Here is a 27870-nt window from a genome sequence, read left to right on the forward strand (position 1 = left end):
AGACGATGCTATAAATGTCAACGATTTGGTCGTGGCTCACAGAACTGGAGCAGTCAGGGAACTTGTGCAAGATGGGGTGGCCACGGCCACCATTCTGATAACTGTGTTGCTATGCCTCACTACATGAACTGTGACGGGGACCACACCGCGATTTTGTGTTCACGTCCCAACTGGAAAAATGAAATACCATATTTACTCGCATAATTTGCGTACTTTTTCCCCGGTTTTCTAGCCCCAAGAAGGGGGTGCGCAAATTACGCCGGGATTTCGCCAGCACGTACAAAATATTGTCACAGCCATAATGCACGCAGTATATACATTTATAAAAAAAGAACAAATAAATTAGGGCACAAACAGTGCGTACTCATTAATTTGCAAAGAATTGGCACATTAATCATTGTCTAAGCCGCTGACCCCCCCCCTCCCCCCCTGAGAGCATCGTTATCGATTCCGTTGAGCGTGATCGAACGCCCCATTTTCTTGAAGTTCTTTGGACAATGCTGGGAGAAGCTGGGTCCCACGACACGGCGTTACCGAATGAACTAAGCATCCGCATCTAATTGAAAACGCCTCCTTCAATGGCTGGAAACAAGCGCGCAGTCTTCTGCTTTCTCGCGTATCGATCGCGCCTGTCACGTTGAAGTATGTCCCCTTGAAGTGCTTTGCGGCGGCACGCTTTCCGTTTTCTTCTGTGTATTTACAACAGCGAGCTTCAATTTCGCCCTGTTACTGCCGCACATCGCAAGGGAACCATCAAAACACGTCGGCCGGGTGGTGAAACTTCAACTTCGAAATTGACTAAACGTGCGTTCCAGCGTGAATGCAGAGAATGAGGGGAACAGTTGGCGGGAGATGCCCTCGCCCGCCTCTGATGCAGATATTCGTCCATGCTGTGAATCGCGGCTGTAGAGATTGGGAGATAGGGGGAGGTAAACGCTCGAGCAGTTCTGGCAACCCATGAACAAGTTTCTGTTCGGGTGCGGTATTCTGAGGACCCTAGTTCAGAGGAAGTGCTCGGAAGAAGGGAGTTCACACTGGCAGCCTGTATGACTGCGCTTGTCTCTTCAGCGAGGTGTGCACCCGGCCAAAGCATCGAAAGGTCCAAAGGTGCGTCCGTTGGCTAGCTGGCTCGGGCGGGTCGGGGAGCGAGAAATATGTAAGTAAATTTTTGTTTCCAGAAAGCTGGCGAAATATTAGGGGTGCACAAATTATGCGTGTACATAATGTAATCACTCTTAAAGTCAAAGAAAATAGTTAATTCAAGGAAGCCCGGAAGAGAGTCTCTTCTTTATACAACACATCTTATGCTCAACGAAGTGAAAAAACAGCGCGTAACACAGGACACAGGACAGAGAAGAGACGGACGAGGCGCTGACTTACAACCAAAATTTATTTCGTACAGGGGTGTATATATAGCACACGAAACTTGAAAAAAGAGGGAGAGAAGTCGAGTGACATGAAAGAGTAATTTTGTTATGATTGTATGCGTATAACAAATAAACTGTGATTGCGCAATCATTCGCTTGTCAAATACGCCAATTCCCTGGTGAGGAGCGTTATCGAAGGTGCACTGACACACATATCGCCTTTCTTGATTATGCAGAATGCCTCATAAATCTCACGTGTCCTTTTATCTCTGTAGCGTCGAAGTATCTTGCATTTGTCAAACAATGCACGGCATCCACAAATGGAGCTGTGCGCAGCTAAGTGGCTGCCAACAGAACCCCGCATTAGATTGCGGTGTTCCCTGAGGCGGTCATTTATACAGCGGCCAGAATGCCCGATGTAACAGCGGCCGCAAGAGAGGGGAATTTCATAAATGGCACAAAAACAACATTCAACAAACTTGATTGCGTGTTTTTTATCACACACGCGAGGCCCTCTGTCCTCTCTGTTCACCTGATGGCACATACTAGAGAACTTATTTCTGGCTGAAAAAACAACTCTGATTCCAGCTTTTTGTGCTACCTTTTTTAAACAATGTGACACCTTATGCAAGTAAGGAATGACTGCTGTTCTTGAAAAAGAACTTTTTTCTTGACCACTAGTCGGTTCGGTTAGCTGTTTGATGTCTTTTAAGATACTTTCAGCTATGGAACACAGTATGTTATCCGGGTACCCTGCCTTGCGCAATCTGCGCACCTGTGACTCAAAACTAGTACACAATGTGTGATGGCAAGACCGCATCAGGGCCGCCTTTAGACAGGATTTTGCAATCGCTCGCTTTACAAGTTTTGAATGCGCAGAACTGTAGGGTAGCAAACTTTTTTTGGAGCGGGGGGCATACTGCCAGCACACGTGGTCGGACAAAAAAACTTCAATGTCAAGGAACCGGAGTTTGTTAGCAATGGGGAATTCAGTGGTTAGTTGCAGTGAGCCCAAGCAAGTGCGAAACACATCAACAATTTGATCAGCACGTTGCTGAGCTTCAGAGTGGTTGGACCGGTACAAAATCAAGAAGTCATCAACAAATCTAAACACTTTCACGGCGCTCGTCAGTTGTAGGCAATTAATGAGAGATCTGTCATATTTGGCTAAAAGAATGTCACTTAGGATCGGGGCGAGACAGGAACCTATGCAAACACCTTCTTTTTGAATATAAAGTTTGTCATCATGCTTTATAAATGTAGAACGTAAATAAAAGGTCAACATTTCTAAAAAGTTTCTGACGCTAATTCCGCACGAGTCCTGAAATTTGACGTTCCCATAGCGGTCTATGCAGTCGCTCACCTCTGCGCACACCTGGTCCATCGGCAGGGAATAGTATAAGTCTTTTACGTCCACAGAAAAGAAGCTCACTTCTGAAGGGCACTCTTGTTGAAGAAATTCGGATACTATTTGAGGCTTTCTGATGAGGCAAGGGTCTTCCACAGGAAGGACAGATAGGGAACGCTGCAGGTACCTTCCCACCAGGCGCTGCCATGTGCCCTGTTCCGAGACAATGACGCGGAAGGGAACTTCCGGCTTGTGCGTCTTTGCTGAAAAGAACACTGAAAGGTTCACACCCCTCGCTGCTCTCACTGATGACGCCAGTTTTTGAAGGCCAGCCTCTTCACAAAGTTTGCTAGCTGTTGCCTTGACCTTGGAAGGTTTTACATTCGCGACTTGGAAGTTTTCGGTGACAGCAGCGTCCGCCTTTTCTTTGTAGACGGTTGTCGGGGCAAGGACAAAACCGCCTTCTTTGTCCGCCTGAAGGAGCTTGAGATCTGCAGCGCGTAGCGACTTAATCACGGAAGGCTGACGTGATGTTCCGGTTTGCTTTGTTGGCAACAAACAATCCACGCCTTCTTGAATGCACCTGTCTCTATTATCAACAGAGGCTTGTGCCGCCGTGCTCCTTACTAAGCTCAAAAGCTCTACTTGGTCCAATTTTGGTGGCTCGCAAAATTTTGGGCCCTTTTCCAATGCGCTTTTTACTCCAGGAGGGATGCTTGCGTTCCCTAGAGTCACAACTTCTTGTCCAGATTGGCATGTTTGCTTCTTTCTTCTTGGCAGGCTGGCAAATATCATCTTCCAAAGAAAATCCGCTGTCCGGGATGCAATACCCAGGTCTCTGCGGTAGGCCCTCAGAGCACTGTTTTGCGATGCATTTCCCATGCTTGCAGCATATAGGCAGTCCGAGTAGAACCGCACTTGTCGCCAGGCCTCCGACCGGAAGATTCGGCATATTCTGTCAGCATGACCCTTTGATGGCGCTAAACCACCAAAAAGTTGAAGAACATCTGGAGGCAGAGACGAATTCTTCAAGGCGAACGTATAAAGACGAGTCCTGCAGATCGCAGTAGCCAGCAGGTTTATACACACAACGGAAGAGCGGAGAAAGGGGTAGGATATAACAGAGCCCGATGTATTAGAAATGAACTGTACTAAAGTGCTTATTTGGGCCGGTTGGTACATGGTCAACGAAGTGAAAAAACAGCGCGTAACACAGGACACAGGACAGAGAAGAGACGGACGAGGCGCTGACTTACAACCAAAATTTATTTCGTACAGGGGTGTATATATAGCACACGAAACTTGAAAAAAGAGGGAGAGAAGTCGAGTGACATGAAAGAGTAATTTTGTTATGATTGTATGCGTATAACAAATAAACTGTGATTGCGCAATCATTCGCTTGTCAAATACGCCAATTCCCTGGTGAGGAGCGTTATCGAAGGTGCACTGACACACATATCGCCTTTCTTGATTATGCAGAATGCCTCATAAATCTCACGTGTCCTTTTATCTCTGTAGCGTCGAAGTATCTTGCATTTGTCAAACAATGCACGGCATCCACAAATGGAGCTGTGCGCAGCTAAGTGGCTGCCAACAGAACCCCGCATTAGATTGCGGTGTTCCCTGAGGCGGTCATTTATACAGCGGCCAGAATGCCCGATGTAACAGCGGCCGCAAGAGAGGGGAATTTCATAAATGGCACAAAAACAACATTCAACAAACTTGATTGCGTGTTTTTTATCACACACGCGAGGCCCTCTGTCCTCTCTGTTCACCTGATGGCACATACTAGAGAACTTATTTCTGGCTGAAAAAACAACTCTGATTCCAGCTTTTTGTGCTACCTTTTTTAAACAATGTGACACCTTATGCAAGTAAGGAATGACTGCTGTTCTTGAAAAAGAACTTTTTTCTTGACCACTAGTCAAGAAGTAGTAGTGTTCCATAGCTGAAAGTATCTTAAAAGACATCAAACAGCTAACCGAACCGACTAGTGGTCAAGAAAAAAGTTCTTTTTCAAGAACAGCAGTCATTCCTTACTTGCATAAGGTGTCACATTGTTTAAAAAAGGTAGCACAAAAAGCTGGAATCAGAGTTGTTTTTTCAGCCAGAAATAAGTTCTCTAGTATGTGCCATCAGGTGAACAGAGAGGACAGAGGGCCTCGCGTGTGTGATAAAAAACACGCAATCAAGTTTGTTGAATGTTGTTTTTGTGCCATTTATGAAATTCCCCTCTCTTGCGGCCGCTGTTACATCGGGCATTCTGGCCGCTGTATAAATGACCGCCTCAGGGAACACCGCAATCTAATGCGGGGTTCTGTTGGCAGCCACTTAGCTGCGCACAGCTCCATTTGTGGATGCCGTGCATTGTTTGACAAATGCAAGATACTTCGACGCTACAGAGATAAAAGGACACGTGAGATTTATGAGGCATTCTGCATAATCAAGAAAGGCGATATGTGTGTCAGTGCACCTTCGATAACGCTCCTCACCAGGGAATTGGCGTATTTGACAAGCGAATGATTGCGCAATCACAGTTTATTTGTTATACGCATACAATCATAACAAAATTACTCTTTCATGTCACTCGACTTCTCTCCCTCTTTTTTCAAGTTTCGTGTGCTATATATACACCCCTGTACGAAATAAATTTTGGTTGTAAGTCAGCGCCTCGTCCGTCTCTTCTCTGTCCTGTGTCCTGTGTTACGCGCTGTTTTTTCACTTCGTTGACCATGTACCAACCGGCCCAAATAAGCACTTTAGTACATCTTATGCTGATGCGGCGTGTCGAGGGGAAGCGTCGCAGCAGGTATCGCCACCTGCACAGCCTGCCCACATCAAGCTGTTGCTAGGGCAACTGCCCCCTAAGTGGCAGTAGTGAAGTCGGTTGCACCCAAACGCCAACCAAGTCTGGATACCCTGCTGGCTCAAAGCCAGCCATCGACGGCAACCTGCGCTACGCGCAGTCTTGTGCGAAGTCCTGCGGCGGCTGCAGTTTAGACTGTCCCAGCCACTCGAGCCCCTGCTTGTGCTGCAAACGGCCAGCAGAGTCTGGAGCCCAAGAAAGTGCCATCAGCCACCGAGCCGAAGGGCGCAAAAGTCTTGTCTTCTGAGGCGAGGTTATCACAAATACTGTCTTGCTCGCAGCAGTGTGTGTTCGGCGCCTCAGAAGAGACAATGAACACTTCACTTATCTTGACGGTGCATCAAGTGCCAAAGGAGCGGCGAAACCTTGATCGCTACAAAAAGGACAACTTGCGCGTTATGAGGCCTGGAAAAGGCCCTAAGTGAATACCTTTCTTTTGTACACACAAAACTAGTTTGTTTTCAATATGAGATCTAAAATTATGCAATAGAACGTCAATGGCCTTTTTAGGAACCTTGATGACCTCCAAGAGCTTCTTTATAAACACACCAGGGCACACACTTAAAACCAAGAAACACTAACTTTCTCCAATAATATGCCATCTTCGACAAAGACCGCCATGACGCTGTCGCATCCTCTGGCGGCGTTGCTATCATGATAGAGAAAACCATACTCTGTCAGGCTCTGCAGCTGCAAACACCCCTGGAGGCAGTGGCTGTTCGAGCCGTTCTCTTCAGCAGGCTCATAGCCATTTGTTCACTCTACATGCCCCCCCCCCCCCCCCCCCAATACCAGTTAAACATGAATTTCAGTTTTTTTATTGATGAATTGCCAGAACCATACGTCGTCCTTGGCGATTTCAATGCACACAGCAGCTTGTGGGGAAATCCTCCCTGTGATGTCCGAGCCCGCATGATTGAGCACTTGTTGTGCGCTAGTGCATGTCTGCTAAATAAGTAGGAGCCAACATTTTTTAACCTTGCTGACAAAAGATATTCATCTATAGATCTCAGCATTGTTGTTTCATCCACCCTTTTATTTCATTTTAACTGGGAAGTTATGAAAGACCTCTTGGGTAAGGACCACTTCCTCATACTCTTAAGCACAACAATAAAAAACAAATCTCCGCCGTTCGCTCCGAAGCGGAAAATTGAGGCAGCAGATTTGGAGCAGTTTAGAACTCTTACGAGTATCTCGTGGGATGAGATGTTTTTAAAGATTGGTGCTGCTGTTCAGTTTTTTATCGCTTTTATTATTGACGCTGCTTCAAAATTTATTCCTCAGTCAAGTGGCATTGCTGCCAAACGTCACGTGCCGTGGTCAGTGAAGATTGTCGGAAAGCTCAGAAAAAACTAAGCAAAGCGTGGGAACAATTGCGAAACTTTCTCACTGCTGAGAATCTTTTTAACTTTAAACAGATTAAGTCCTAAGGTCAATGAATACGCCGTCAGGTCTAAAAGAGAGAGCTGGTATAAGCTTTTATTGAGCATTAACTCCTATACAGATGAGGCTAAGGCCTGGAACAAGGTAAATGGGATACGAGGCTAAACAAGACACTCTCTTCCTTTAGTAAACACTGATGGCAACAGCCTGGAAGATCAAGCGAACTTTCTGGGTACCCATTTTCATTGTGTATTCTTACACATTTCAGCGTTACAAAGTAACTATAAAAAGTGAAAAAAATTAGAAAGAAAATGCCCCAGAAATGAGGCATTCAATGATCCATTCAACATGGCTGAGCTGCAAAGAGCGCTATATTGCTGCAGTGAATCTGCACCAAGTTCTGACCATGTTATGTACCAAATGCTAAGGCACTTGCCACATGACTCGCAGAACACCCCCCTCCATCTCAGTAACACTGTATGGACTTCCTCCGAAATTTCATCTGCGTGGAAAGAAGCCATTATAACCCCAATTTTGAAACAGGGAAAGGATCTATCCGGTGTATCTAGTTACAGACCCATTGCACTAACAAGTTGCCTATGTAAGGTCTTCGAAAAATGATAAACTGCGGTCTAATAAATTTCCTCGAAAAAAGAGAGAGAGGAAACTTTATTAGAACTTGGCCGGCAGCTTGGTCTTGGCGGCCTCAGATGGCGGCGCTGAGTCCCTGAACTCGGGCGGCATCTTCGGCCTGCCGGACAGCCCAGAGCTGGTCGTTGAGCTCCGAGCTTCTGAGCGCCGCCTCCCAGCGGCGGCGTCGCCGACGGAGAAGGTCCCCCGCGGCTCCGGCAGACGGGAAAAAAAAAAAAAAACAATTTCCTAGACGCGAACCAGTGTGAGTTTTGAGAGGATCGATCCACAACCGACTATCTAATTCACAACGAGTCATAAATTCGTGATGCATCTGACCACAGATAATTTTTTTCTCTTGGTATTCTAAGATATGAGAAAGGCTCATAGACACCTCGTGGCTGTTCGTAATATTGAGGCATACGAGGTCGAATGTTAAATGTAATTGAAAGTTATCTGACTAACCGCAGGTTTTGTGTCCGGGTTGCAAATGTTGTGTCACGATCATTTATACAGGAAACAGGGGTACCACAAGGTGGCGTACTTAGCTGCACGCTTCTCATAATTAAAATGAACTCGCTGCATCTTTCCATTCCCTGAAAGATGTTCTATTGCACATATGTGGACGACATTCAGGTAGGACTTGAATCTTGCAATTTAGCAATTTGTATAAGCTTTAAATCTTGCAGTTTAGCAATTTATAAGTGGCAGGTCATGCTTAGATTGAACAAGGTGGCCAAATGGGCAGGTAACAACAAGTTCAGGATGAACCCTCAAAAGAGCATCTGTGCTCTTTTTTCTAGGAATAGAGGCCTCCACCCAAATCCCGAAATTGAGCTTCATGGGCAACGACTACCTGTAGAGGCTGAGCATAACATTCTAGGTTTAATTTTTTACTCGAAGCTCACATTTATAATGCACATCAAGTCTACAAAAAACAAGTGCCTGAAAACAATGAAGATCCTAAAAGTGCCGTCACGCACAACATGGAGAAGTGACAGCAAGTGCCTGATGAATATTGCCACGAAGGTGACGGCTGGCTGGCGTACAGACAGGAAAGCAGACTACGACGGCAGTAACAAAAAAGACGGTTTATTGGGCTAACTTGTGCCCGAAAGGAAACCCATACATACTGTTCAGCAACAGCCAGGAAACGCAGGAAAGGCCATGTCTGTGCCCGGCAACTGACAAAAAAAAAAAACCTCTGGTGGCGTATACCGCGATTTTTTATCTACTCTCGCATCACAACACATCTGGGCAGGCTGGGGCACGAATGCACTTGAACACATGCAAGGAAGATATTCAGATATGCTAGTTTGCTTTTCTTTTTTTAAATGAACGTGAGAGAACCCCTCCGTGAAAAAGAGCATCATCTCGATGCTAAAATAACACACTGAATTAAGGAGCAAACGCTATTATATAACAAACATAGAGGACGAAAATGTCTTTAGTCCGTTAGCGCTCAAATAACTTCTTGAGCCGAACAACATGAACTATTTCCAGTTGAGAGTGTCGTCGTTGTGATTGTGTCGCTCCATCAGGCACAACTTCATTGACTAGGGGCCCTAGGCGTCGCGTTCTCTTATACTGTCCAAAATACTGGCGCAGGAGTTTCTCGCCGATACCTCGGCGGCGAATCGGTGTCCACATGATAATGCGATCACTTGGTGCATAGATACTGCTGGTCCCGTTGTTGTAAGTTGTAAAGTCGGAAATCAGTGAGCTGCTGCTCTTTGATGCTCATTCGAGCGAGCTGGCAGACTTCCTTGGCACAATGAAGAAAGCCGGCGACGTCCACATGGGCACTCCCGTCGTCTACAAGAGGCAACATTGCATCCAGCAAGGTGGTGACTTGGCGGTCGAAGACAAGATCGAAGAATGCCATCTGCTTTGTCTCCTGTTGTGCCGTGTTATATGCGAATGTGACGTATGGGAGAACTTTGTTCCAGGTCTTATGGTCAACGTCCACGTACATGGCGAACATGTCGGCGAGGGTCTTGTTCAAACGCTCCGTGAGGCCGTTCGTCTGTGGGTGATAGGTTTTGGTTTTGCGATGGATAGTGTGACTCAAGCGTAGAACCTGCTGCGTGAGGTCTGCGGTGAATGCCGTACCTCTGTCGGCGATAAGGAGCTCGGGTGCACCATGCCAGAGGACGATGTTTTTTTACGAAGAAGCTCGCTACTTCCCTTTGCATTGCCAGACGGTAAGGACGCTGTCTCGGCGTACCGTGCCAGGTAGTCCGTTGCTAGCACTATCCACTTGTTCCCGCAGGTTGATGTCTGAAAGAGGCCAAGCAGATCCATTACAATTTGCTGGAATGGTTTTTCCGGTGGTTCTTTTGGTTGCAGAAAGCCTGCCGGCCTTGAAGGTGGTGTTTTGGCGATCAAGACGTTGGCAATCTCGACAGGTCTTCACGTCTATAGCCAATCTTTTTCAAAGATTGGCTATACCAGGGAGCATGCTTATTGGTGGTGACTAGCCTCAGGGGAACAAACGTTTCAGTCAGGTATGCTACTTTTTCTTTGAACAAAATCCAGTTCGAATTAACGGAACGAGCCTCGAATTCATCAAGATAGCTGTCCAGAAATAAACAAAGTTCTCTATTGATGGCATCAAAATCGGCAGCAGCGTAATCTCTAATGTGCTTAGTATAATTTTCATGGTGAGGAACGCAAACATCCATAGTGAAATGGAGCAAAGAATGATCACTTAATTGATGCAAACAAAGTGGAGACATGAACAGGTCAGGCACGTTGGTTAACACGAGATCTAAAACGCTCGAAGTAGTAGGTGTAATGCGAGTTGGTTGGGTGACAATTTGTGTAAAGTTGAAATCAGAGCAAAAGCTCAAAAAATTATAACTGTCAGTAGTGAACGGACTTAACTGAGGTACATCACTGGACCAAAATATATTTGGGTAGTTAAAGTCTCCGGCTAAAAGGACTGGTACATTAGGAAAACGTTCCATAACTATGTTAACCACATCGTGAAGGCTATTGACAAAGCTCGGATCGCAGGACGGTGGACGGTAGCAGATACCCAAGATAATCTTTTTATAACATGTGCGAATTTCAACAAATATGATCTCTAAATTGGTTACAACAGGCACAAAAGACGAAGAAATGTGATCCGCTACAGCAACAAGTACACCACCGCCGCATCTATCACCTCTATCACGACGATACACATTGAAACGCTTTGTAGAATCAAACAATTCACTGCTGTTAATTTTTGAAGTAAGCCACGTTTCAGTTAACAATACAACATTAGCGTCACATGAGTCGACCGCCGCATTTAGTTCATCGCGTTTCGATAAGACACTCCTGATGTTCGTGAAAAGAAAAGAAAGCGAATTTTTTGGGCACCGCCCTCCACCCCTCGCGTGTCGCTACTGCGGCGAGTTTGCAGCTGATAACGGTGCCCTGGATACTGAGGGTTCGCCTGAAAGCTGCCGATTAACGAATTCCCCAGAGGCGCCGCCAAGTTCGTACACACTGTCGTCAGAAAAATTGTAACTGCAACGTTTATCACCTATGTGCAACTTATTGTACCGAAGCTTGAAAGAAACGTCCCGTTGTTTGGCAAATTCTACAAGCTTCTTTCGCGCCTGCCGTGTTTGAAGGGAATAATCCTCACTTACAGTGATGCCATTCTCTTTGAATTTTCCGCTGAGCGATAGTAATTCCTGCTTTAACTTAAAAGATGCAAACTTAGCAATAACTGGTCTATTTTGGTTGGCCCTGTACGTTCCTAGCCTGTGTACTCGCTCAAGAGCTTCGCTCGGCACTGGTGACTTAACAACGGTACTGATCTCTTTAACCAGTTTTTCTTCAGTTTGGTTCCATTTCTCCTGCAGACAGTCTGTCAAGCCGTAAAACAAGAGGTTACTACGTCTCATTCTATCCTCAAGCTGAGAATGTTCATCGTGTAACCTAGCGTTTTCTCTGCTCAGATGGTCGGTTAGCTGCTTTAGCTGCAAAAGTTCATCCCCGACCTCGGCGTTGTCACACGCTTTTGCTTCGACAGCGGCGAGCCTACAGTCGATGTCGTTAACTTTGCGCTCGATTGCTTCCTGGTTGTTTTTAATTTCATTCACGCTAGATATTAACTTCACTTGGTCCTGTTCCATTTTTTCGGTTCGAGAGTTCACGCTCTGCAGAAGAGCAAACATGTCACTAAATTTTGGCTCATGAGCCCTGTTCGATACGTCAGACTCAGGAACCTTTTTATTGGGCCCCGGGTTTTCTTCAACGTCGCCAGATAGCAAAACAAGCATAGATATAACATCTACACATTCACTTAACAGTGACAACAAGACTCCCGGGTGTGGGAACAGCATCAAGCACACATTGTTGGACTTCTTTGCATATAAAGGAGTATTGTTACTAACCTGTGTGAACAAGCGAGCAAGGTTACGGTGCCGCATTTCTGCGCTGTTCCCACGCCCACTGGAGAGGCCAGGTTCGTGCCATCCGTTTTTATCCTGGGCTTGCGATGACGTCACGACCGATGAAGTGGCCGCCTGGCTCGGGAAGATGTTGCAGGGGTGTTTCCGGCCAAATCCTGGACTGGCCGAAAACTGGTCGCTATCAGGCAGAAGCACTGTCCGTGGCTCATGCCCAGCAGTCGGTGATAGCCACGAGCAGAAGTGAAGAAGTGAAGCAACCTGTGTGAACAAGCGAGCAAGGTTACGGTGCCGCATTTCTGCGCTGTTCCCACGCCCACTGGAGAGGCCAGGTTCGTGCCATCCGTTTTTATCCTGGGCTTGCGATGACGTCACGACCGATGAAGTGGCCGCCTGGCTCGGGAAGATGTTGCAGGGGTGTTTCCGGCCAAATCCTGGACTGGCCGAAAACTGGTCGCTATCAGGCAGAAGCACTGTCCGTGGCTCATGCCCAGCAGAAGTTGAAGAAATGCTCCGCGATGACATAATTTAACCCTCCAAGAGCCCGTGGTCTTCACCCGTAGTGCTTGCGAAAAAGAAGAACAGTACATTTCTGCATCGATTATCGGGGCCTAAACAGCATCACCAAGAATGACATCTACCCGCTTCCAAGAATAGACAATGCGTTAGACCGGCTGTGTGGCGCCAGGTTCTTTTCATCGACGCACCTCAGAAGCGGCTATTGGCAGATCGAGTAGGACGAGAGGGACCGTGAGAAGACTGCCTTCATCACGCCAGGTGGACTTAACGAGCTTAAGGTTATGCCAATCAGCCTATGTTCCACACCAGCAATATTTCAGCGAGTCATGGACATGGTGCTGTCTGAGCTAAAATGGCAGACGTGCCTCGTGTATCTTGACGTTGTGGTTTTCGAGGCCACCTTCGATGAACACCTTCATAGGCTGCAGATCGTGCTAAATGCAATGAAGGCGTCAGGACTCACTCTGAAACCGAAGAAATGTCATTTCGCCTACGAAGGGCTCCTTTTTCTCGGACACGTCATCAGTCGCAAAGACGTCCGCCTGGATCCCAACAAGACAGCAGCCATCGAAAATTTCCCCCCGCCCCCTGACAACAAAGCTGTTCATAGGTTCCTAGGCCTTTGTGCGTATTACAGACGTTTTGTACGACCTTTTTATCGAATCGTCGAGCCTTTCACACACCTTACGAAAGCTAACATGCAGCTTATGTGGAAGAAGCCCTAGGAAGACGCTTTTCGAAAACTCCAAAGATTCTTGAAATGACCGCCAACACTAGGTCACTTCGATGAAAACGCCGACACCGAGGTCTACACATATGCGAGCGGCCTGGGACTCGGCACAGTTCCAAGAAGCACGGCATCGAGCAAGTCGTCGCCTATGCCAGCCGGTTCCTGTCAAAAGCTGAAACGAACTATTCAATGACAGAAAGAGTGCCCAGCTATAATTTGGGCTATCCCAATATTTCGGCTGTATTTTTACAGGAAGCAGTTCAAGGTCGCCGCTGACCACCACGCTCTGTGTTGGCTTGCTAGCCTGACCCGTCCTGCACTTCTTACTTTCTGGCAATGTTCTTGGAGTCTTACATTAAGGCACCTGCATGACTGACCTACGTACTCAAGTCCACAAGACAGAGGTACACCGAAAACAATCCCTGTTGCACACTTAATAAACCTTTTTCGGTGCTTAATCTTGCAGCGGCTCACGGTGGTTCCTACGGAACTAGTTCGGATAGATAACTGAGACAAGTTATTCAGTGTAGAAAAAACCACTGACACGCCGGCTGTGTGGCCTATTTTCTTGAGTTTATGCGAGATACCATGCAAATACGGTATCACCAGCACCCTCTTGGGAGTTGCTTCTTGTAAAGTGTCCCAATCGTTAGCTACTTTTGACTGTCTGCGCAGCTTCTCACAAATAGAAACTAGCAACGAACCGGTATAGCCCCCTGCCTCTAGACGGAGAATCTGCCCGTCGAAACTTCTCTGCACTGAGTGGAAGCAAGATTTCGTTAAAGTGTCATGTGTACATGCTTTTACAATTCCATGCTTTACCAGTTTGCTGTGAGAAGACGCGTACGGCAAAAGGGGTTTCTTCCCCCGTGGCTTATACGTCCAACAAACGTGTCCAGATGAAAACGTTAGTATTAAATCTAAAAACCTCTGGGAACCATTTTCTGGCAGCTCATGTGTGAGAGAAAGTGGTTCAAGGCATTCCTGGAACACTTGCAAGACTTGCTGAAAGCTCTTATGAAGGACATCAAGATTGCAATCAAACAAAATCAAGAAATCATCGTCAAACCAGAAGCACTTACTAACATTCATCTGTGCCAACCGTTTATGAATCATTCTATTCAAACGAGCTAGATACAAATCGCTTAACACTGGGGCGATGCATGAGCCAATACACATGCCTGTTTTTTGCAGAAAAACTTCACCATTCCACTCTGCAAAGGTAGAAGGAAGGCAAAGCTTCAGCACATCCAGGAAGCCAGAAAAAGAAACACCACACTCATTTTAGAACACGATAGCACCAAATTAAAAAATCGCCTTTTCAGTGACATCAACAAGTGGTTTTTGAGGGAGACAATAATAGAGATTCTTTATGTCGATGAAAACGTGTTGACGGAGGTAACCGACAATCTGCGAAGAATTGTTCACTAAAAAAGAGTCATTGATGCGCAACAGCTTTAGGTAACTTTGAAGCCAAGAGGCAACACACTTCTGGCATGTGTCCCGTTCAGAGATTATTACATGAAAGGGCATATAAATTTTATGCGTCTTTGCAGAAAAAAACAAATTCTGCGCCAATCTTTCTTCATCATTTTCACTGGTATAGCGCACCACGACAAGGACACACACAAAGGAGAGATGCACACACACACACAGCGCTAACTTGCAACTAATGTTTTATTTGCGATCACACACGCTGTTTATACAACAGTAGACCGATAAAACCTAGGAGTTTTTCTTTTCGACGGCGAATTTTGGTCCTAGGGATATCGTTGTCCTGACGTAGTCTGGAAAACTTATTCCATCTTCAACGTATATCTTTCCTGCAGAGCGCTCCAGGGGACGCCTTCTCTGGCGCCGAAGAAGAAGCAGCTCTTGTTTCCATCTGCTCTCTAAAGCGTGGTCGATCAGCTTTGTCCATTAGTGCCGTTTTCTCACCCTTGCACGTTTGTTAGACGTATAAGCCACGGGGGAAGAAACCCCTTTTGCCGTACGCGCCTTCTTACAGCAAACTGTTAAAGCGTGGAATTGTAAAAGCATGTACACATAACACTTTAACGAAATTTTCCTTCCACTCAGTGCAGAGAAGTTTCAACAGGCAGATCCTTCATCTAGTGGCAGCGGGCTATCCCACTTCGTTGCTAGTTTCTGTTTGTGAGAAGTTGGGCAGACAGTCAAGAGTAGCTAACGATGGGGGCGCTTTACAAGAAGCAACTCCCAAGAAGGTGGCGGTGATATCGTATCTGCATGGTATCTCGTATAAACTCAAGGAAATAGGCCAAAGACCGGGCGTGTCAGTAGTTTTTTTCCACACCGAATAAATTGTCTCAATTATCTGTCCGAACTAGTCCGGTAGGAACCACCGGGAGCAGCTGCAAGGTTAAGTACCGAAAAAAGTTTGTTGAGTGTGCAACAGGGATTGTTTATGGTGTACCTCTGTCTTGTGGACTTTAGTACGTAGGTCAGTCAGGCAGGTGCCTTAATGTAAAACTCCAGGAACATTGCCAGAAAGTAAGAAGTGCAGGACGGGACGATTTCTTGGCTGCTCATTGTTCCGAATGTGGGTACCAGCCATTGTTAGAAAAGACAAGGGTTCTCGCATCCCACCCTAACAAAGGCACCAGACTTGTAATCGAAGCTGCAGCAATCGGTCGAGGCAGCTGCATCAGCAAACCATTAATAGCGTTATCTGAAAAAGAATTGGCGTTTTTAAATTTGGAACGTGAGTGTCCGTGGTGAGCACGTGGTTTCTTGCAGTCTCTTTTGACTTTTTGGTTTAGTGTTTTTTGTTTTTGTGTTTTTTTGGTTTCTGCTTAAGTAAGTGATCTTATCGTCTGTTTTGTAACATATATATGTTTTTCATAGTAGTAATAAATTAGTTGAAAGTCTGCGCTCATCCTCGTCTCTTGTGTTAGTTGTCGGAAATTCTTGCGCTGACAAGTTTATTAACCACTTTTTAAGCTTGAATCGCTGTTCATGTTCTTAAAATATAAACTCAATTTTCACTCCATATTCCGAGGTGATTCGTAGCACGACCTCTGTCGAAGCTGCGGGGGTCGCATTAAAGACAGGACATGTTTTGCTGGCTTTAGGCTCAAGGGCATGCATTGACGAGGCATTCGTGCTAATTTCATATCTCCTGAATCTGGTTTTATCATCACGAACACCGTCTTTTATTTCCGCTACACACATTTCGCATCACTTCCATGATTTGAATACTTGTATGTTTTAACCCTCCTTGGTGCGCAGAATTCAAGGCCTCCTAATAGACATGTAACAGTATCATAGTTCATATCCTATACATATCTCATCAAATTATGCACTATTGTTCTTTTTATCATCATTGTCCATGGTGCTCTTTGGCCATGTATGGTTCTCGCACCATTAAAACCCATATAATATTATCATCATCAGATTACGTGAAGTTCCTTTGTTTGCACTACATGTCTTGCTTTATATTTATGCCTGAGCGGGCTGCCTTTGTTTTTTTTTGCTCCATTTTGTCATTACACATTTCGTGTGCCTGTTGTGAATAACAAGTTGCGTTAGTTCTTTGCTTTATATTGTCTACATTATAAACTGTTTTCTCTCGAAAGTTCTGCGCATTATTTTTTATTGCAACCCCACTTTGCAACGACTCCACCAGATGTTCGCAGTATTGTTAAATAAATAAACACTGCTGTACAAGAAACGACACAGATGATGCCGTACAGGTTGGCCTACCAAAGGACCCTGGCAACGATGCCCGTCGCCATGTTACCCAACATCACCGCAGAAAACGTCGACATGACTGTCTACCTTCAGCGTGCCAAAGAAGTTCAACAATTTGTCCACCTTCGTATCAAGAACTAACAGACTGACAGCCGGCAATACAATATTCGACAATGCTTTGCCGAATACCAGCCTGGTGACCGTGTTTGGGTGCGGACGCAGATACACTGATGTGTACTCAGTAAAAAACTTCTACTTGAGACCATGAAGGGTAGTTCGACGTCTTGGCCCATTCGACTACGAAGTGGTAACCGACAGCTTGACTAGCTCTCAACTGTGCTGTGCGCAACTTGAAGTTATTCATGTCATGCACCTTACTGCACGGTTTCGCGCACCTTACTGAACCAAAGGACTATTCTGTAAATTTAAAAAAATGTTTTTTGTTGTTGCTCTATTAGCCCCGAGAAGTTAGTGTAACGCCACCTAGCTAATGGCCTGGGTGACGTTGCTGCATGGACTTTCTTGATGTCCTCTGCAGCCGGCCTAAGTAATGATGTGCTTGCTTTGTGCGCTGGTCTGCTATTTTTGCGTTCGGTTTCTGCTTGTCTCAAGCTGCAGATGAATCACAAAAACAGAATCGGTGGTGTTCGTGGTGAAACAATAAAAAGATTACTTTTCATTATTTGTGGCCCAATGCTGATGCTGTACATTCATAATGTTAACCACGCTAACACGGTAACGCTAAATCTGAAAATTAGTGTGTGTACAGTAAACGCTATGGGTCGTTTCTTGTACTGAGCATGTGCATTTCTGTCCTGCTATTCCACTGAGCTTGCTGACCAGTAACTGTGTGATGTCAAGACTCTGAAATGCATGCGAAGATAGCAAGAAGGACTTGGCAGCTGGCAAAACACTGTCATGCTTTAAAAGCATTGAAATGCGAGGACTGTGAAGCGTCCATACTAAAGACTGTGCAGTCATGTGTAGGCTGTGGAGTGCTGTCCAGATTGTGTCCGTTTCCTGCCTACTTCAAGGAGATGGGTTATTTGTGTATTCTGGGTGATGTGTTGTGCGCATTGTCGCTCGAAAGGACAGGCCTCCCGAATGTTGATGTTTGACCAGGGGCTGTATTTTGAGGCAGCTAATTTCTGTGCACGCGGATTCTCTGGCTGGTTGAGGAAAGTAATCATCCATGGTGAATACATTGCTGCAATTCTCAGACTATAGCTCCTTGCCATAGGTGTAGTTGGTCTGGCCATCATTTCTTGTTCTCCAGTCACATGCATCAGCGCTGGGCAGTATCAGAGGTACCACCTTACTGTATGGGTCATGTAAGGGTCTATGTGTCGGAGACGCCACAGTACTTCTGAAAAAGAACTAACATCAGCACATGTTGATACTTTATACGTTTATGTATTTGAAACTCTTATGGAAAAGAGGGGCTAAATGTGACTAGATCTTTTCTGTGTATTCCAGTCTTCTAACCTCTTCTTTTGTTCAATGTTTCTTGCAGCTGGTTCTTTGGACCCATGTCTCGGCAGGAGGCGTCAGACCTGCTGATGGCTGAGAACGAAGTGGGCGTCTTCTTGGTCCGTAACAGTACCACCATATCAGGCGACCTGGTGCTCTGTGTTCGGTTAGTGCTTCATTTTTCATGACTTGAAGTGCCTTTGTCACTTGTGGCGCTGGTTTTTGTGCCATGCATGCCTTCCAACTCCCTTCCAATCTTATGGAAGTTTTCCAGATACCTACTCATTTCTTTAAATCTACATGCCCACGTTGCGACTCTGCTCTGTCTCCTCTGCAGGCAAGGATGTCCAATTTGATCTTGTGCCAACTGATTCCATTTTATGCTGTCTCAATTTTTTCTGATTTACTTTCTACCCACCTTGGCTTTCTTTCCTATTTGACGCAAAGATTACTAAATGAACAAGATATAGTAAAAGAACAAGGCCCATAGTCTTGCACTTTTTGAGCCTTTCATTTGCCACCACTGCCCTGTGATTTTATGTATTCTTTTGTAACAGCATTTATAGCATTTGTTCTACTTGTTGCGCTGTTTTTTATTTCGCTCTTGGAAGTAAAGCATGTGTACATTTTTCAAACCTTCTTTTACCTTCTGAAAGAGGTGAAAAAACAGTTACCATTTTTGTAGTGACCATGATCTTATTGATGACATTGCCCCCTTCCCCCTCCATTGAATACCCTGAAAAGGGTCTTTAAGGGTCAGTAAATGATGATGATAATGGTGGTGAAAGCAGAGACAGCAATAAATACATCTTCATTTAGTTGCTGCAAGACCAATGATTTTTTTTTTTTTTTCGGGTTTGGATCCTGCCCACGGCAAGTTATCTTTTCACCGACTTTTCTTCATATTGACACGTGCGGTTCTTTTGGTTTACGAAGAAAGCCGCTATCACTTTCCAGTGACACGCGCGCTCGTTGTGATTGTTTGCGAGGAGCATTGTTATCACTTTCTGTTAAGCGCAACGCAGGCCGCGTTTATCTTGCATGCCACTCTGGAACCGCGTGGATCATTCTTGAAACTTTGCATGCTTGACGCGCACATTTTAGTAACTTCTGGAGCTCCAGAAATAAATCGAGAACGCGATATGATGCGTGTATAAAAAGCCGGCGCAGTGCGCCACTAGCCAGTCTTTTCCCGTCGACCGACGACTGTTCACGCCGCTGTTGCTGTGAGTTGTGTTTGGCCTTGTTTTGCTGGGCACAAGTTCGCCCAATAAACAGTTCGCCCGACATCGCCCTGACTCCTGTGTGCTTCCTCTCAAGTGCTGCGTGTGTCACAACCGCGTGACATCTGGTGGAGGTGCTTCTCGGTCCATGTACCGTACGCCCCCGTCCAGCCGTGAGCCAAGCCCAAGCCGCCAAGAGGACGACGCCGACCCGGTCGTTCGAGTGAGCCGAAGACAACAAGGACTACCGCCCGAATACCTGCCGCTTCCCGACAAGGACAAGAAAACAAAGGCTGCTACGAAGCCGGCATCCACGATGACGGAAGCAAGGTCTTCGGCAACCGTGGTCGTCAACCAGCCCAGAGAGCCGCCTACCTTCCGCGGATCGACCTACGAAGACCCGGAAAGCTGGCTTGACATTTACGACCGCGTCGCAGCCCTCAATAAGTGGGACCCGGACGACAAGCTGCGTCATGTGTATTTTCACCTGAAAGATGCCACAGGGACTTGGTTCGAGAACCGCGAGTCAACACTTCGAACCTGGGACGACTTCCGCGTTGCTTTCCTGCGCACCTTTGCAAGCGTCGTGCGGAAGGAAAGAGCCGCATCACTGCTTGAAACTCGGGTGCAGCTCCCCAACGAAAACGTAACGATCTTCACGGAGGAGATGACGCGACTTTTCCGCCACGCCGACATGTCTGAGGACAAGAAGGTTCGCCTGCTTATGCGAGGAGTGAAGCAGGAGCTCTTCGTCGGACTGATTAGAAACCCGCCAAAGACGGTACAAGAATTCCTCTCCGAGGCTACCATCATCGAGAAGACTCTTGAAATGCGGACCCGCCAATACGATCGGCGCATGTCGCCAGACGTCCGAGGACTCTGCCCCGACGACCTGCGCGAGACCATACGCGCTATTGTTCGTGAAGAACTGCGCCGCACGTTGCCATCGTCTCAGCCCCAAGTCGCCTCTCTCGAAGACGTAGTCCGCGAGGAACTACAGCGCTCACTGAGCGTTCCTGAACGGCCACAGCCCCAACCGGAGGCGATGACCTACGCCGCTACTGCACCTGTCGCCGCTCCTCGCCAACGCCAGGACCCAACGTCTCCGCAGTTTCGTCGCCAACCACCGCCGCCACCCCCGACGCCTTCCCGCTCGCCAGTAATCCAGCGCTCGCCGAGGAAAACTGACGTTTGGCGCACCCCGAACCACCGCCCACTATGCTACCACTGCGGCGAAGCCGGGCACACCTACCGCTACTGCCAGTACCGTGAGATGGGACTGCGTGGCTTCGACGGGAACGCGCCGCGTCCGCGCCCAGGTGAGCGACCTCGCGACATCGCCGACTACATCGCCGGATCGCAGTGGCAACGACGACGACCATCCCGTTCACCTTCGCCTGGCCGCTACGCCTCTCCGGATCGCCGCCAGTACACCGGCCCTAACCGGGGCCGATCCCCAAGCCCCTACCCGGGAAACTAAAGGCAGCAACCGATGGAGGTACGGTTGCTGCACGACGCAATGCCGAAGATCCTCCTCCACCGCCGCCGCCGCTGCCGATGACGACGACCACAACGCACGAACTTTCCCGACGTAGTCGCAGCACGCCGCCTGAGCAGAGTCTTCACGACAGAGCCTCGCCGCCGACGCGACATAGCAGCGCCGGACCAAGCCGTCGCAGCCGTGATCCAACGCCCCGACCAAACCGGAACGCCAGACGACGAACCACCGACCTCGACGTGATCATCGACGGCCACAGCGTCACCGCCCTAGTCGATACCGGCGCCGACTACTCTGTCATCAGTGGTCTCTTCGCCGCTAAGCTAAAGAAGGTAAAGACTGCATGGGAAGGACCGGATATCCGAACAGCAGGGGGCCACCTTATAACACCGACTGGAACCTGCACGGCAAGAGTCACGATTCACAGCCAGACGTATTCTGTGAGTTTTGTGGTCCTGCAGCAATGCTCGCGAGACGTCATTTTAGGCATGGATTTCCTGGACCAGCAAGGCGCAGTCATCGACCTAAGATCCAGGTCAATCACGCTGTCCACGGATAATGCAAAGGCGTCAGACTGCAACGTCGCTCACAATGCCTTGAATGTAACAGAAGAGCAGGTAACCATCCCGCCACTGTCGAGCGTCATCATTTCCGTCGGCACCAAAGCGTCTACCAACTTACAAGGTGTCATCGAAGGCGACCAGCACCTGCTCCTAGACCGTCAGATGTGCGTCGCAAGAGGCATAGCCAAGCTTCATAACGGCGAAGCCAAGGTAATGGTGACGAGCTTCAGCAACGAATATAGGCACTTGAATAGGGGCACGACAGTAGCACATCTAAGCGAATTTGTGGAAACGAGCAATGCCTTCGCCCTCACCGATTCTCAGGGAGCCGCAACGTCGACAGCAGTTTCCGCGCCCGCCTTCGACGTAAGTCAAGGCCTTTCCAGGCAGCAACAAAAGGAGCTCAAAGCCTTACTCCACCAATACAAGGACTGCTTCTCGTCGTCATCGAGGCTTCGTCAGACCCCTCTCGCGAAACATCGCATCATAACCGACGAATATGCCCGTCCGCTCCGTCAGAGCCCCTACCGAGTTTCTGCACGGGAACGCGAGGCCATCAAGCAACAAGTCGACGAAATGCTGCGTGACGACATCATTCAGCCGTCTACGAGCCCGTGGGCATCACCCGTGGTGTTAGTGAGGAAGAAGGGCGGAACCCTACGTTTTTGCGTCGATTATCGTCGCCTGAACAAGATCACGAAGAAAGACGTGTATCCCCTCCCACGAGTAGACGATGCTCAGGACAGACTCTAAAACGCCAAGTATTTTTCGTCGATGGACCTCAAAACCGGCTACTGGCAAATCGAAGTAGACGAGAGAGACCGAGAGAAGACTGCCTTCATAACACCAGACGGCCTGTTCGAGTTTAAGGTCATGCCCTTTGGTCTTTGCTCGGCGCCCGCGACGTTCCAACGGGTTATGGACACAGTACTCGCAGGCTTGAAGTGGCAGACTTGCCTCGTCTACTTGGACGACGTAGTCGTATTTTCTTCCAACTTCGACGAGCACCTCCGGCGCCTTGAAGCTGTTCTTCGGGTAATCAAAGCCTCGGGACTTACCCTGAAGCCAGAAAAGTGCCGCTTCGCCTACGAGGAGCTATTGTTCCTTGGCCACGTTATCAGCAAGTCGGGAGTGCTCCCTGATCCACAGAAAACAGCTGCGATCGCCGACTTTCCTGCACCCACCGACAAGAAAGCAGTACGCCGATTTCTTGGCCTCTGCGCTTATTACAGGCGCTTCGTGAAGAACTTTTCGCGGATCGCCGAGCCGCTGACGTACCTCACGAAGGCCGACGTCGACTTCAAATGGGAAACGCCGCAAGTTGAGGCATTTCAAGAATTAAAGCGACGCCTGCAAACGCCGCCAATACTGGCGCACTTCGACGAAGAAGCTGACACCGAAATTCACACGGACGCAAGCAGCACAGGGCTCGGCGCCGTGCTCGTGTAGAGGACCGACGAACTTGAAAGGGTCATCAGTTACGCTAGCCGGTCACTTTCGAAGGCAGAAGCCAATTATTCCACGACAGAAAAGGAATGCCTTGCCATCATCTGGGCTACATCAAAGTTCCGCCCCTACCTGTACGGCAGGCCTTTCAAAGTCGTGAGTTGCCACCACGCCTTGTGTTGGCTAGCTAACTTGAAGGATCCATCAGGGCGCCTCGCACGGTGGAGTCTCAGACTACAAGAATTTGACATCACCGTCGTCTACAAGAGCGGACGAAAGCACTCCGACGCCGACTGCTTGTCTCGCGCCCCTGTCGATCCGCCGCCCCAGGATGACCGGGACGACGACTCTTTCCTGGGACCCATAAGTACCGACGACTTCGCGGAACGCCAACGAGCTGACCCAGAGCTCAAGATCCTCATGGACTACCTGCAAGGCAAGACCGCCGACGTGCCGAAAGTATTCCGCCGAGGACTGGCTTCGTTTTTCCTGCGGAACAATGTCCTCCTGAAGAAGAACTTCTCGCCGCTCCGCGCCGACCACCTCCTCGTGGTGCCTTCAGCGTTACGTCCAGAGGTTCTGGAAGCATTACACGACGACCCGACAGCCGGACATCTTGGTGTTTCCCGCACACTGTCACGAATACAAGAGAAGTACTATTGGCCTCGCCTCACTGCCGACGTCGCCCACTACGTAAAGACATGCAGAGACTGTCAGCGACGCAAGACGCCGACAACTAGGCCAGCCGGACTTCTGCAACCCATCGAACCACCTCGACGGCCATTCCAACAAATCGGCATGGACTTACTGGGGCCGTTCCCGACGTCAACTTCTGGCAACAAATGGATTGTCGTAGCGACTGACTACCTCACCCGCTACGCCGAAACAAGGGCCTTGCCCAAGGGCACTGCCGCCGAGGTCGCCAAGTTCTTCATTGAGAACATCGTCCTCCGCCACGGAGCCCCCGAGGTCCTCATCACCGACAGAGGTACGGCCTTTACGGCTGACCTAACGGAGGCGATCTTGAGGTACAGTCAGACAAGCCACCGCCGAACCACCGCGTACCACCCACAGACGAATGGCCTCACTGAGCGTCTAAATAAGACCATCGCCGACATGCTGGCCATGTACGTGGACGTCGAACACAAGACGTGGGACGCCATACTCCCGTATGAAACCTTCGCGTACAACACGGCCGTGCAGGAAACGACGCAGTTTGCTCCATACAAGCTCGTCTACGGACGGAGCCCAACAACGACGCTTGACGCCATGCTACCGGTCGGCACCGACGAAGAAGACCTCGACATCGCCAGCTACCTGGATCGCGCTGAAGAAGCTCGACAGCTAGCCCGCCTGCATATCAAGAGCCAACAGACGGTCGACAGGCGCCACTACAACCTTCGACGACGCCACACCGAATACCAACCCGGCGACCTTGTCTGGGTCTGGACGCCGATACGACGACGGGGATTGTCTGAGAAGCTCTTGCGACGCTACTTTGGACCCTACAAGGTAGTCCGACGTCGTGGTGAGCTGGACTATCAGGTCGTGCCCGATGGCTTAACGTCATCCCAACGACGCCGTGCACGACCCGAAGTCGTACACGTGGTGCGACTTAAACCTTATTATGCGCGCTGATTAGCTGTGACGCATTGTTAATGTAATTTATTGCATGTACTCTCTCTTATGTTCTGTCTTTAGCATCGGGACGATGTTTTTTTTCAGGGGGGGGGTAGTGACACGTGCGGTTCTTTTGGTTTACGAAGAAAGCCGCTATCACTTTCCAGTGACACGCGCGCTCGTTGTGATTGTTTGCGGGGAGCATTGTTATCACTTTCTGTTAAGCGCAACGCAGGCCGCGTTTATCTTACATGCCACTCTGGAACCGTGTGGATCATTCTTGAAACTTTGCATGCTTGACGCGCACATTTTAGTAACTTCTGGAGCTCCAGAAATAAATCGAGAACGCGATATGACGCGTGTATAAAAAGCCGGCGCAGTGCGCCACTAGCCAGTCTTTTTCCGTCGACCGACGACTGTTCACGCCGCTGTTGCTGTGAGTTGTGTTTGGCCTTGTTTTGCTGGGCACAAGTTTGCCCAATAAACAGTTCGCCCGACATCGCCCTGACTCCTGTGTGCTTCCTCTCAAGTGCTGCGTGTGTCACAACCGCGTGACAATATTTACATTACAATTTGGTCTAATGTCTTCCCCTATACTTTCCTTGGCATTATTGTCTGTTAGATCTCATTAATATTGTGTAAAAACACAGAAAAACAAGCCCTCAAGTATACACTTCTTTCCTTAGTTCATTAACGAGGGTCTCGTACTGGCAGACTTAGTGCCTTGAGGTTGTATACGAGGGACTATTGGTCAGCTGCCCACTCGTAGTAAGTTCACGTGCTACGTGACGCCAAATAGGCTCAAAAGAGTGTGCTACACTCGCCGCCATGGCTACTGGTGGTGCTGACTGACACTCCCACGTTTCATTCACATTTAAACCCATTAAAGTGGCTCGGGGAATAGCTGTCGTGGTAGCTCAGTGGTAGAGCATCGAACGTGTCATTCGAAGGTCGCAGGTTCGGAACCTGCCCACGGCACTTTTCACCCACTTTTCTTCATATTTACATTACAATTTGGTCTAATATCTTCCCCTATACTTTCTTTGGCATTATTGTCTGTTAGATCTCAATAATATTGTCTAGAAACACAGAAAAACGAGCCCTTAAGTATACACTTCTTTCCTTATATATATATATATATATATATATATATATATATATAGAATGTGCCTTCAGCTACCTTTTCTAAAATCTGTTTTTGTCATGAGTAAAGGAGAGGCCACGAGGCACGAGCCGAACGTGGAAGCACTGCGTTGGTGCAGGAGAAGAAAAAGAGCCACCCGAGGGCATGCGCACCAGGCACGTAGGCGCAAGAGATAGGCTGCAGAAAGTCTCGTGGCATGGGACCCAGGCCGGGAGGAAAAATCCCAGAGGATGAACTCGCACTGTGTGCTTAGGACGCTGAGCAGCAAGAACGTGGACAACGAGCGTCGCTAACGCGTCAGAAGCAGAATGACTACCTGGTTCTGAGGATGTCGGCGGTTCTGAGGTTGTCTGAGGATGACGAAACAGACACTTACGGACGCAAGATTACCCCAATAAGAGTACAAGCCAAGTAGTCTGAGAACCAGTTTAAATTTGTCTCTTTCACTAGCCAGTTTCTCTAGCCAGCCGAACGAGCTGATCGTCATTGTCGCCGGCTTCCCGGACGGAGTCGTCTTCTTCGCCTCATCATGGACTCTCTTGATGGCAAGTCGAGGCTGAAACGTTGCAGGCCTGTGTGTTCAGATTTGGGTGCACGTTAAAGAAGCCCAGATGGGCGAAAATTCCGGAGCCCTCTATTATGATGTCTCTCGTAATCATATGGTGGTTTTGGGATGTTAAACCTCACATATCAATCATCTTGAAGGCGAAATCGCTCTGCTAACTGGTGTGGGCTGTCGCCGTCCTGCCGTGAAACAGGAGAGCTGAAAGCCGACCAGGAACTGCTGGGCAGGATGAGGCAAGTCCGGGCAGCCTCTCACGCCGACATCCTGAGAACCGGGTGGTCATGCTGCTTCCGTCGCCGTAGCGGTGCTCGTTTCTTACGTTTTTGCAGCTATGCGTCCTAACCAACAGTGCCAGCTCATCTTCTGGAATTATTCCTCCTCACCCGGGTCGTGTGACACGAGCCTTTCTCCGACCAATCTCTTGCGTCTATGTGGCTGGTGCACGTGCACCGCCGCCGCGCCTGCGCGTTCGGCTCGTGCCTGGTGCCTCTATTTTACTCAGGACAGTTTACGAGTGCTCTGAAAAGTGGCTGCGCGTTTGGTTGGTAGAATTTCAGCGTTCATATTACCTTCAGTTTGTTTTTTTCCGAGCGTCAAACTCTGTTTCGGTGCACTTCTGGCTGCTCTGACTTAGAAGTGACAGATCACGTTACACAAGCGTTGCCGGAAAGTGACAGCACGAGTGCGCGTTTCGAAAGGGTGTTTGTTGACCTTCTGCTCTCAGCATTCAGCAGTACATTGAAATCTATGGTAATTTTAAAACAGCAAAAATTCAGGTTTAGCACAAGCCAAGCAACATACAGGACTCTGACGCAGTACTGTAAAGGGAAATTGGCAGAAAGAAAGATGTATATGAATTTGGCTGACCAACGGCAAGGTTGATGCCGTTGGTGTGAGGAACCGTCACTTGCGCCGACACGTCTTCTGGTTGTGATCAGCACTCATGGGGGCGCCGGAGCGGCAGGCAGTTGCGCAGGTCCCAGGCATGTTCATTGCCTGATCTCATGACCGCATTCCTGGCCAACGGCGATGATGATGTCCAGAGGACAGTCAGCCGCTGTGCACACTCAAAACACTCTACAGAGCAATGCAGTAGGGCATAGGGAAGGAAACGTCCGGCTCTGCCTACATGGTACGATGGTCAGTACTGCTACCAGATGCATCGGCGGCGGCTGAGACTCCCAGCTAAAATAAAACAAAGGTCGCTTTTCCTAACTCGTGCATCACAAGGTTAAAAAAAAAGTGAGGGAAGCAGAGTGCAACACCTCAACGCCACAATCCACCTAGTTATGCCACGTGCGATAGGTGGCTGCACTGAGCCTTAGGCCTAATGAGTCGCTTGACAAGAGCTGGCATCCACCCAGCACCCAGCCTAAGTGCA

At 48.3% G+C, this 27870-nt stretch overlaps 1 protein-coding gene and 1 non-coding gene across 4 annotated transcripts in view; both read left to right on the forward strand.

The window, feature by feature from the left end:
* Crk (Crk proto-oncogene, adaptor protein) overlaps positions 1-27870 on the forward strand; it is a 229105-nt gene that overhangs the window by 46076 nt on the left and 155159 nt on the right. For all 3 annotated transcript variants that reach the window (XM_075882870.1, XM_075882869.1, XM_037432281.2), the window contains exon 2: positions 18474-18596. In XM_075882870.1, the coding sequence (XP_075738985.1) occupies positions 18474-18596 (123 nt within the window). The remainder of the gene's footprint in view (positions 1-18473; positions 18597-27870) is intronic.
* On the forward strand, positions 25687-25758 carry TRNAT-UGU (transfer RNA threonine (anticodon UGU)). Its single transcript has one exon. It is a non-coding gene; the product is annotated as a tRNA-Thr (tRNA).

The sequence above is a fragment of the Rhipicephalus microplus genome, unplaced genomic scaffold (genome assembly GCF_043290135.1).
Source record: "Rhipicephalus microplus isolate Deutch F79 unplaced genomic scaffold, USDA_Rmic scaffold_14, whole genome shotgun sequence".
NCBI lineage: Eukaryota > Metazoa > Arthropoda > Arachnida > Ixodida > Ixodidae > Rhipicephalus > Rhipicephalus microplus.